The sequence below is a fragment of the Aethina tumida genome, chromosome 6, assembly GCF_024364675.1.
Source record: "Aethina tumida isolate Nest 87 chromosome 6, icAetTumi1.1, whole genome shotgun sequence".
In the NCBI taxonomy this organism is placed as follows: domain Eukaryota; kingdom Metazoa; phylum Arthropoda; class Insecta; order Coleoptera; family Nitidulidae; genus Aethina; species Aethina tumida.
Genome location: NC_065440.1, coordinates 17,202,010 through 17,214,223, shown reverse-complemented (window position 1 = coordinate 17,214,223; position 12,214 = coordinate 17,202,010). Strand labels below are relative to the sequence as shown.

General features: G+C 28.9%; 2 protein-coding genes across 2 annotated transcripts; both read right to left on the bottom strand.

Moving 5' to 3' along the window:
* Window positions 1–437: 437 nt before the first annotated feature.
* On the bottom strand, window positions 438–5,309 carry LOC126265804 (uncharacterized). Its single transcript, XM_049968589.1, has 7 exons — window positions 3,070–5,309; window positions 2,021–2,286; window positions 1,404–1,512; window positions 1,136–1,350; window positions 966–1,080; window positions 758–910; window positions 438–704 (listed from the first exon to the last, which is right to left on the bottom strand). Exons 1-7 carry the CDS (start codon window positions 4,049–4,051, stop codon window positions 601–603), a joined length of 1,944 nt encoding a protein of 647 aa, XP_049824546.1. The 5' UTR covers window positions 4,052–5,309; the 3' UTR covers window positions 438–600.
* Window positions 5,310–6,346: 1,037 nt separating this feature from the next.
* On the bottom strand, window positions 6,347–10,199 carry LOC109604257 (uncharacterized). Its single transcript, XM_049968490.1, has 4 exons — window positions 10,066–10,199; window positions 7,434–7,804; window positions 6,914–7,365; window positions 6,347–6,851 (listed from the first exon to the last, which is right to left on the bottom strand). Exons 3-4 carry the CDS (start codon window positions 6,972–6,974, stop codon window positions 6,508–6,510), a joined length of 405 nt encoding a protein of 134 aa, XP_049824447.1. The 5' UTR covers window positions 6,975–7,365; window positions 7,434–7,804; window positions 10,066–10,199; the 3' UTR covers window positions 6,347–6,507.
* Between the last annotated feature and the right edge of the window lie 2,015 nt (window positions 10,200–12,214).

Below are 12,214 nucleotides of genomic sequence, written 5' to 3'. Positions count from 1 at the left end.
TAATATAAAAAATATGATTAATTAATTGAAATTAATTTAAAGACTGACTTTAATTAGGAAATTCCTAAATTTTTATAATTTATTCATAAAATTTAAAGCAAAAAGTGATAAAAAGTTAAATATTTAATGTTAAAAAAGTACATTTTATACATAAAAAGTTTTCAATTCAATTGACTTCTGTAAATTTTGACAAATAATGAATTATATATCTAATTGAAAAATTCTTAATTTTTATATTTTAATCATAAAATTTAAACCAAAATTTGATGAAAAGTAAAATATTTAAAGCCAAGAAATATATTTTATGTATAAATATTCTACAGCAGCAAAATTAATGAATAATTAATTAAAATTAATTTAAAGGATTAAGTTATGTCGATTAAAGTTATTAAAATAATTAAGACAATAAAAAACAGTTCACATTTTATTATCAAATACCAAAATAAATACAAATAAATAAAAATATAAACAATCACTTTTTTGAACAATAAATATTTTAACAGCCCAAATTTTAAAATTCATTAAAATTTCGTAAATAAATACCCTGCTATTTTAACAATTAAATAATTACATCAATTATAAATATTTTTTATGAATAATTTACTGAGTAGAACAACGATTTTGCATGTAAAAAATCTTGAAACCCAATCCTGTAACGCTGGAATCAGTTCTTACAGGTATTACAATTGGTCCGGCGCTGGTGTCTAAAATTTAATAATTAATTTTTAATTTTATGGTTTGTTTAACGTGGTAGTACCTGTTACTGGGGCATTTTGTGAAAAATTATCATTGACGGAACCGTCATTCAGTTTGTCACCACACAGCCTGGATCCGTCCAATATGATGTAGTCGTCAGGGCAGTTTATGACGTCTGCACCAGCTTGTCCTGCCGGTACTGTTCTGGTACCATCTAAAAAATAACAGTTTTATCAAAATTTTTAATAGTTGTTACCCATTTTACGTACTGTCATCTAAGTTGTTGAACTGAAATGGATATTCAACACCATTCATGACGTTAGTGTAAGTGATGGAGCAGTACCCAGCCTCCTTCCTGATGCACATGGCGTAGTTTAGGTTGTTCTGCAACAACAAAATTTATATATCAACGAGAAATGGATGTAAAGGGGCATTTTACCATGTATTGTGGGGAGCTTCTGTTGAACATCGCAGCCTGGTCGTAATTGAAGGAGGTCAGCACTCCTGACGTACCGGTGAAGTACTGCAAACAGTTGAAGTTGGTGCAGGTGTTGGCGAACTGGCAAATCCTGATCTTCCAACGCTTCCTGGACACCATCGAGGATAGGACGGACAACTGTAGAGGTCCTGAGAGCATGGACACGTCCACGTACACTGAAAACCAGAAAGGGTTAATCATTGGAAGCACCAAAGGGGTTTGCAATTACTGTGTTGTCCTGTGTTGTAGCCACAGATCACCGGGATCTGGTCGTTGAGGTTTTGGCCTGTGATCACCAACCTTTCCATGACACAGTTACCGTTGGTTGGACTCCTCAGCTACAATTTTAATAATGAATATTTGATGTCATACAGTTTATTGATTAACCGCCTGATTAAATAATTATGACGACCCGTACCACAATATTATTGGAATCAATTAAAAAATAGGACAACAAACTGAACCGTCCCTACGGTGGAAATTATTTATTTAATCTAATACGTTTTTAAGTCGTTGAGTTCAACAGTCGTTGCTAAATTATTCACCGGTGATTTACCCAATTCATTGCTTTGTGTTTACACAAACCACAAACGGATAACTGAACGTTTAAACCTAAAAATATCAAAGGAAACATGTTCATTTAAACCATCGTGTTGTTACGATGATTAAAGTGTAAACAATAACGACTCTCTCGACAATTTAATAATGTTACACTTTCAGACTAATATTTGTTAAACGATTTACTTTCTTAAATTTTTAACAGGTTTGCGGTGTTCAAATGGCGTGAACGTTTTTGCCTCGGACGAAAATGAATTAGCGGGACGCTTTCTTCTAAAATAAACTCACTTCCAAATCGATGAAGTCGATGCGCATCTGGGTGATGTTGGGGTTTTGCTTGTAGATGCTCATGATGCAGGACAGGGTGTCGTCCTGCTGGCGAGCCAATCTGCGACCGTTTAGGTAGAATTTCAGCCTTGGATCCGGTGTAACAGGTGGAGGCTGGGTTGTGGGTATCACCACGTCTGTTCCGTTGGAGGGGTAGTAGTTGGGGTAGTTGGGGCTTTCGAAGTAGGTGCAGTTTTGGTTGGAGCTTCCTCCACAGGTGTTTCTGACTGGAACATTGAAAATGATTTGGTTGACTCCAGGGGATCCACTTGAAGCTTCAAAATGGCTCAATATTGGAGGAAAACATAAATTAACAATTTGAACAAGATTCTTTTAGCAAATCTTCACAATATTTCTTAAGTTCAAAGAAATAAAGGGAATTCCTCCACAGGTTCCTTACTGGAATATTGAAAATGAATTGGTTGGTTCCAGAGCAACCACAAAAAGGCTCAATATTGGGGGAAAATATTCTAAATTATCAATTTGAACAAGATGCTTTTGGCAAATCTTGACAATGTTACAAAACTTCAAAGAAATGAAGGGAATTCAAGTACAGAGTCCATCAATCTTTATTTTGAAGTTGAAGAGGATGTGTCAAAACATCTTTGACCCCAAATCTTGATAAACATTGAGTTTTTTCAATAATTTCCTTCTTGACAATAAGTTATGTTAAACCAAATTGAAGAAATGAGTCCCCATTTTGTAATTTCAGGACACTCGTTTGTATTTTAAAATTCTAATTAAATATTAATGAGCAATTTCATAAAAAACCTCAAAGGCGTGGTTTACACGTGAAATTCATTAATAATTAACCCTCCAGGTATTTGTTATAAACGTCATCATTGACCTAAAACTGACAATTATGTTTATTATTAGCTTACTTCCTTCCTACACACTAAACACACCCCGTTTGTTACAAACAACAGAAAAAAAGGAGCATATCCTGTTTATATCAACTTCCATAAATACCCACAGCGTAGTTTATTAAATATTTAAATGGTAAAACTTACAGACGCAGCACACGCCATATCCGTTGGCACAGTTGCCCATGGCGGTGCCGTTCAACTTGCTGCAGTCCGTCGCGTGGTAGCAGGTCCCCTGGTAGTCTCCGGAGGCGCCGGTGGCCGTGCACTTGGAGTTGGAGAACTGGACGACCTGGAACAAGCTGAAGAACTTGTTGGCGATCTTCATGGTCTTGTTCTTGAAGCCGGATATGGCCTCGTCGAAGAACTTGCTCTTGTTCGACGCGTCGTCGTTCTTTGGGACCTTGTGCACGTTGGAGTTGGCGTAGAACTTGGTCGTGGTGTTGTACTTTTGCATGTACAGCTTGTTCAGGTAGTTCCTGAGCATGTCGTTGATCTGTACTTTGGTCTCGTTGTTGATTTCCTCCAGGCTGTAGGTGCTGGTCGTTGTCGGTGTTGGTGGTTTGGGGAGCTTTTGCACGTAGGAGAACCTCGTGTGGCGGCTCGGTTCTGTGAAGTTGTACTTTTGGGTTTTGAACTTTGGTCTTCGGTCCACGTGGATGGTTACTGGGACTTTGTTGGGTTCGTTGCCGTCGTCGTCGTCGTAGGCGATGCTGTCCACGTTGAAGTTGGTCAAATCGTTTTTGCCACCGTAGTAATTTTCGTAGAAACTTGGAGGTTTTTGGACCACGTACTTGTTGGTGTTGATCACCATTAGGTCGCTGGGTTTTAGGTCAACTATGTCTCCAAACTCCGACTCCAAGTTGTCTTCAGGATTAAAATCGTCCCTTCTGTCTATTGTGTCCTCCAGTTCTGGCTCAACTGGTTCATCCTGAAGTAAGGTACCATCGTTTTGGCTCCGTAGGTCGGTGTAGTGTTGCAGCACCTCCTTGAAGTCGTCGTGGTTGGTGTAGATGTTGATAAACCTGGGGCTCTTGACTTGGGACTCCTGGGGCTTGTCCCAGGACCTCCTGGTCTGACCGGAGTGGGCACATAGGAACAAGCACAACGCCACCAAAGTCTTGAGCATGATAAAAGGAAAATTAAGTTCACGTGCACGGCGGTTGGATACATATGAAATAAGTAAATGAGTGCACAATGCTTTTATCGCTTCAGATGAAATTGCGACGGTTACCAGAGCGGAAAATGTCGCATCTTGTTCTAGAAACGTAAAAAACTGTGGCCATTTTTTTCTGCCTGGCAACAAAATTTCGTTTATTTTATGAATAACACATTAGACCGTCGAATAAAAAATGTGTTGGTGATGAAGACAAACAAAAATTGACCACGTAGCATCTTCGACGTGACGTGCACGTCCTCCCACGTCTCAAATCCGACGCCGTTCAATTAGAATAACCCGATGCGGGGATAATTTATTGAAGCCCCGTTTATTATCGAACGGACGTCCGACTCCCTGTAATTACACATCTGACTTTTCTGCCGGCGTGCCTTCTTTTTAATAAATCGATTTCGAACATTTTGATGTGACATGTCTTCGATGAAAACCGTTGGCACAGTTCGAGGTTTAGAATAATTCATGGCGCTGTAAAAATGCGGCTAATTTTTGAGCGCATTATTTTAATGTGGCATATTTTACGGGGATAAGCAACGAAATTGTCGCAAGTTAGCCGGGGTACAGTGCGTGACCGCATTTATTAACGTATCTATAAAAATTAATGTACTGAAATGTTTTTATGTAAAGCGTTTTTTTACTGTGTGTTATTATGATAATTTTCGTTATAATGGTAATAATTAAATTTATTTCAACTTGTTATATAATTTGCTGCTAATATAATTATTAAATTATTTATTATTATTAGACTTTTATGTAGTGGATTCTTTACTTGTACAGCTTTTTCTGTTTAAGATGTATTCCACAAATTTATCATGATTTTAGATTTCATATGTTCCTTGTTAATTATTTTTTATTGCTTTTTCTGATTATTCTTAATAACTTATACAACAAAGGTACAATAATTTAAAAATTATATTATTTATGTGATTTAAATTTCGTTTAATAAAAATATATGAAAATTAACAGTCCTAATTAAATAACTTCAAGATTATTTATTTTTAAAATTTATTTTGAACTGATATTTGTCCTCATTGCATGTTTTTACCAGTTCTTTGGGATATTAATGTAACTTTTTAAATTAAAAAATTATTATACAATATTAATTAATACTGTTTTATACTGAATGATCTTATTAAGACGTTCATATTTTAAAACTTATAATGAATATATAAAAAATTGTATTGCGCGTTCGGTGTTATCTTAGTTGCCTATATTCGACATCAATTTTAATAGATCAGTATAAAGGTGATGTTTGTAATATTTTGGTCATTGATTATAAGTCAAATTATATTTAAGTAGCAGTTATAACAATGTTTGTTTATATTTACAACAATTTCTGTTAACTATTATAAAAAGCAGGACAAATAAATTATTATTCATTTTTTAGATGTGTTCAAGTTCTTCATTTGAATTTTGAGAACTTTTAAAAGTGTCTTTTGTTGTAAATTTTGACAAATAATATTTTATTTCGACTAATTTTGTATCTATGTGATTAAATTAATAATTTGAAGAACATTTAAATAATAAAATTGTCAAGTTCTTCATTTTTTAATGTAAATATCAACAACGTTAACTTTTGAGGACTGTTGAGAACGTCTTTTATGTAAATCTTGACAAATAATATTTTATTTCAATTAACTTTGTATCAGTGCAAATAAATTGATAATTTGAAGTGAATTAAAATAATAAATTTGTCAAGTTCTTCATTTTTTAATGTAAATCTCAATGTATTTTGTCTTTTGAGAATTGTTGAGAACGTCTTTGATGTAAATCTTGACAAATAATATTTTATTTCAATTAATTTTGTATCAGTACAAATAAATTAATAATTTGAAAGAAATTAAAATAATAAATTTATCAAGATCTTCACTTTTTAATGTAAATCTAAACATATTTTGTCTTTAGAGAACTATTGAGAATGTCTTTGGTGTGAATCTTGACAGTTAATGTTTTATTTCAATTAATTTTGTATCAGTACAAATAAATTAACAATTTATTTAATAAGTTTGTCAAGTTCTTCATTTTTTTATATAAATCTTAACATTTGAGAACAGTTTGAAGGGATATTTCTTGTGTAATCATGTTAATATTGTGAAAAAACTTTAGAAAATAAGTTTATTAAGTTTAAAAAATTCTCCTCATAGATTTTGGTGTAGATTCTGTAGGTTTAAGTTCTTCAATTTAAACTTAAAGTACAAAAGTGTCTTTTAAAACATTACACGCATTAATTAATTAAATCAAAATACGAAATATTAATGTAAATTACCACTTTATTAAAATAATTTTATCCATAATTGATTGCACAACATAATTTATCCAAATAATTAAGTATAAAAAAACGTAATTTAAGTAATAATTTCTAAAAATACATCCTAATCAAATTAAATCAACTGCGTAGAATGAAAAAAACATCAAGGACGTTTGATGCACATCTTGTTAAGAGGACTCCTAACGTAGCCCTCCTGACAGAGGCACCTGAGCTTGCACTCCCCCACACAGAGACAGTCCTTGCAAGTACAATCGGGTAACTTGCACGCCAACACCTCGTGGGGGTCGAAACAGTAGGTCGGCCGTGCGATGGTCTTGATGAAGGGACGGCACACGCCTTGCAGCTTGCCGAAACCGTTGCTGCAGGCGCAGTAGCAAGCTTTGCCGATGCACACTTTGTCCTCGTTGGTGCCGCACCTGTGGATGACGGGGACCGGTCGGATTTCGTCCAGGTCGTACAGCCCGCCGTTCAGGTTTATGTCGCGTGCTGGAGTTTTGAGGTGTTAGTCGGATGGGGGTGTGTGCTAGAGAGAGGATTTGGTGTTTTACCTTGCGTGTGGTACCACTGGGCGGTGATGAGGAGGAAGGCCAGGAGTTTGCACCTCGACATTTCGATGGAACATTAGGAATGTGCATGTTTGGCGTTTATGTGCACTTATTAACTACGTTTTTGCCCTTTGACTTTCCGATATTGTATCTCAAATATTTTTATGTTAGATAATTGAAATATATTGGTTTTTGTTTTGGGTTTGGTTTGTTTGATAATAATAAAAGTCTGGTGGCTTGATGAATGTTTTATTTACACAACCCTAAGTTAGCTTCCACAAAAAGTGGTTTATTTTATTTGCCCCAGCTCATGCCGTATGGTTGGCACACACAATTACTGGTACAATAGTCAAGGATGCACGGTTGGCACACTTGTATGTAGTTGTCAGGACATATCATCTGCACCGTCTCAAAGTGCTGGTGATGGTGATGGTGATGGTCGCAATAGGAGCACCCTTCAAATTACCAACACGTTTACCCATCATATAACCAAAAAAAAAAAAAAAAACCAAAAACTACTCACCCAAGACGCTGGAAACTGAACACAAAACTAAAACAAAAACTAGGCAAAGTGCCTTCTTCATTGTGGCGGCGCTAATTGAAACGATTTTTTCGCTTATGCGCTTTTATATCGATTGGACTAATCGTTTTCACCTTCTGACCTCGATTTGAGTACGGAACGAAAATAAAATGGTAAATCAAATTTATTTTGAAATTATTTATTGATAAAATACACATCACGGTTGATCCTGAACACGTTTGCAACGCATTTTTTGTCGGCGTCCCTGACGTAGCCGTGCTTGCAGACGCACTCGGTGCGACAGGAGTTTAGGAGCCAGGACGGGTCCTTGCATTGCTGCACTTCGTTTGGGTCGCTGCACTTTTCGGCTGAAGCTTTGGATAGATAAATTTATATTTTGTACTTGAAACTGCTGTATTATATTGGGCACCATAAAATATTATTTGTATGATTCATTTTTTAATAATTAATTAATAAAAATCTTAATAAACTTGTTGGAGAGAAATTTTATGTATAAATATATAAAAAAATATATATGTTTAGATATTAATGTACAAGATTATATTTATATTAAAATTTAATTATAAAATACATATAAATATACAAAAATAAATATTTAATAAATAAATATATTTTTAAAAAACATTTAATAAATTCAATAAATATTGAAAGAATGGAACAATGTTTGAAAAATTTGTAAAAATGTGACAAATAATTTTAAATTTAAATAAAAAATTTAAAATTAAAAAAGTAAACTGATATATTTAAATTTAAAAAAATAATTAATTAATTGTAAATTAAATTAAATAAAATAAATAATATAAATTAGTAGTAAAACATTTAATAAATTTATTAACATTAAAATAATTGGAAGAATTTTTGAAAAATTATATTTATGATTTAAAATTAAAATAATTAAAAATATAATTAATATATAAAATAAATACTTTTAAATATTCTTTAATTTCTTTTAAACAAGGAATTAAAAAAAAAATTAAATTTACATAATTAATAAACAATATTAAATGAAATAATTAATATAAATTAATATATAAATACATAATAAATTAAATATATAAAAAACTAATAATATTCATACAATATTTGAAATATAATTAAAATTGTTGAAAAAAAAATGTATAAAAAATTAATATAAAAGTTAAAATGCAAATACATTTATGAGACTTAAATATTATTCAATTTCTTTTGAATAAAAAATTTAAAATTAATAAAAAGTTTTATTGAAATTTAAAAATTTAATAAATATTAAAATATATTAATTAATAATAAAAATTAATACATAAATAAATGAAGTAATAATCATAAATTAATAATAATCCATTTATAACAAATTCAATATATATAAGAATTAAAAATTAAAAGAATTCGAAGAATATTTGAAAAATTTGACAAATAATTAGATTAATCAAAGTAAAAATTTAACATTTTTTTTGTTTATATGTAAAAATTTAATAATAAATTGATAAATACATAAAATAATTATTGTAAAATAAAAAGTAAAAAGTAATAAATAATTTGTTTACTTGTAAATTGTTAATAAATATTAAAATAAATAAAATAAATGAAAATATATAAATTATATAATATAATTATAATATATAAATAAATAAAATAATTATTATAAATTAATAAAAAATTAAACAAAATATTTGATATATTTTATGTTAAAAATTATAAATTAAAAAAATCAAAGATTTTGATGTATAATTATAAAATAATATAATAAAAAATGTTTACGAAAAATTAATTGAATTTATGAGACAATATTTATTAAATTTACATATTTAATAAAACCAAATGTATAAAAATTAAATAAATTAAATTACAAAAATAAAAATTCTCCAAATTTTTAATAATTTTTTTAAATGATATAAACTAATCCAAACGAAGCTAACGTAACCTAATCGAAGCTAATCTAACCTTACTCACTTATTTTTGAATTATTATAGTTTATAAAATTTTATTTAACATATTCCTGAATAAATTTTCAAATTTCACGTAATTTATTCAAGTTTCAAGTATAATTAATACAGAAAATAATTATTATAAAATAAATTAATTCTTAATATTAATATATAAAATAATTATTATAAATCTAATATACAAAGAATAAAAATTATAAGAAAATTAAGAAATTTTGAAAAATGTAATGTATATTCAAATCTCAAAATTTCAAAAATTAAAAATATGAATGATATATTGATGAAAGGAAAAACTGCATATTTGGAAAAATAAATAAAAAAATGGCATATTTAAATGTAAAATAGAAAAATTAACATAAATTCTTAACAATCCATATTTGAATATTCAAATTAGCACGTTAAGTAAACCCATTAACATACATAAATTATTACGAATAGATAAATTTTAAAGTAACACAAAAATGAGATAATCTGTGTAACACTGCACAAAACTTTTAATAAAAATGATATTATTAAAAAATAAAATATAATAAATTAAATTATTGTTATTATTGTTATAAAATAATAAAAAAATAACAATTTTTTACTGAAATTGAACAAAAAATTGAACCAACTAAACGGGCCTAGTGATGTGGTTCTTGTGTGGTTCCAACAAATTACAATTTTATATGAATAATATAATTTTTAATTACCATTGTGTCCAATAGCAAAGAGTAAACAAACAAAATACATCAACAAATTCATGGTAGTACCTTCAAAAGCACTTGTCACCACAAAACTGTGCGTTGGTATACAAACATGTAAACAAGTAATTGTATGTTATAGTATTCGAAAAACTAATTAGTGACTGGAAATTAAGTCACGACTAGATAACAACTGGTAATGTGAGTTGATGGATTGCGTTAATGACAATTTTAACGAACCTTTCGGTGAATTACTTTAAAAGAATTGACGAATAATTTGTGTTGTTGTGTATTCTCATTTAACCAACTCAACTTGTGATAATCGACACGAAAATTTTATAATTGGTTGTGTGCATTTAACTAATGGCGAAACGTGTAAACAACACGCGTTGCTTCAGGTTCTAATTGCGGCACCGAATAGAAAGATTAATAAAAACAACGAACCCAAAATGTCCGGTATTAGATAAATTTGGGCACCAATTAAAAATTATCAGTTAATTAAAATTTTATTAGCATAATCTTAAATAATTTATTAAGCTCAGGTCAATAATGAATTATGAATGAATCCATTTACGTCACACACACACACACACACACACACTATTGATTTAACTGGAGTGCTTATAAAATATTTAAAATAAAACTGGAAAAGAAAAATGGTGTAAACAAAATACGAATTCCATAAATAGTTTGCACCTAAATTTAAGTCAACCGTGCCAGTTTCGAGATAAGCACGCCCTCCAATGATGCTGAGCCAATCTCCGTGAAACCACGCCCCAATACTTAAGTGGATACCGATCAGATGGGATCGATGTTCAAGTCTAAGCTCTCAGAATTAATAAATACAGTTTTTTTTTTATTTAAATTTTTATAATTTTTGGTGAAAAAATTAATATCAATATATTAGAATAAGTAATAAAATAAATAAAAATTAAGGAAAATGAAAAATATCTAAGTATATAAATTAAAAAAAAAATCAATTTTCACTGCATCATAACTTAAAAAAGAAATAGGTTAAAAATATATTAAATAAATAAATATTTGAAAAGTAGAAACTTTTATTTAATGAGAAATATTTAATCTCTAAATTGTGGATTAAGGATTAATATAAACCATAAATAAAATGTGCAATGTTGCAATTAAATAATAAAGAAATGGCCCGCTTTAATCAGCAGTATTCATTTAGCAATGTTTAATTACTTAAAGATAAACTCAAAGAACGCAATTATCGAATATGTAAAATGTTTTTTTCTGTTTTGTTTGAATGAAATTATTCGTAATGATGGTGCAATTATTGTGATAATTATTTATTTTTTTTTAAATATCAAAAAGATGAAATGAATATGCAAATTTTGAACATTTAATTTGTATTTTTAGTTATGGGAATTATTCATAAATTTTAATTAAGAATAAATGGTTTAAACTATATTTAATATTGTCTTAGTAATTGTTATAATTATAATTATTATTATTATTATTATTATTATTATCATTAGTTTTCTGTATTTATTTTTAATTGAAAATAACTATAATTTATTATTTTTTTCAGTAATTAAATAAAAAAATATTTTAATATATTAAAATTGTTATTAATTAAATATTTATTTTTAAAAAATTCATTGGTGTCAATTATTCAATAATAATTAAATAATAAAGATTGGATTATATAGAAATATTAAAGAGCAAATTTTTCTTTTTTTATTCTATATTTTAATATTTTATTTAATATTTTAGATTTTTATTAGTTTTCTAAATTATGATAATTAAATTATAAAAATAAAAATTCCCCAAATTTTTTAATAATTTTTTAAATTTTATATAAACTAATTCAATCTAACCTAACATAACATAACCTAACTTTTTAAACTAACATAACAACCTAACTTTTTAAAGAATATTTCTGAATGACTTTATTAACTAAGAATTTTATTAGTTTTCTAAATTTATGGTAATTAAATTATAAAAATAAAAGTTTCCCAAACATTTTAATAAATTTTAAAATTTTATAACCTAAATCAATCTAACATAACCTAATCTGAGCTAATCTAACCTCACTTTTTTGAATTAATGGTAATTAAAATAGAAAAATAAAAGTTCTCAAAACAATTAAATAAATTTTCAAATCTCATAACCTAAACGGTCTAATCTAACTCAACCT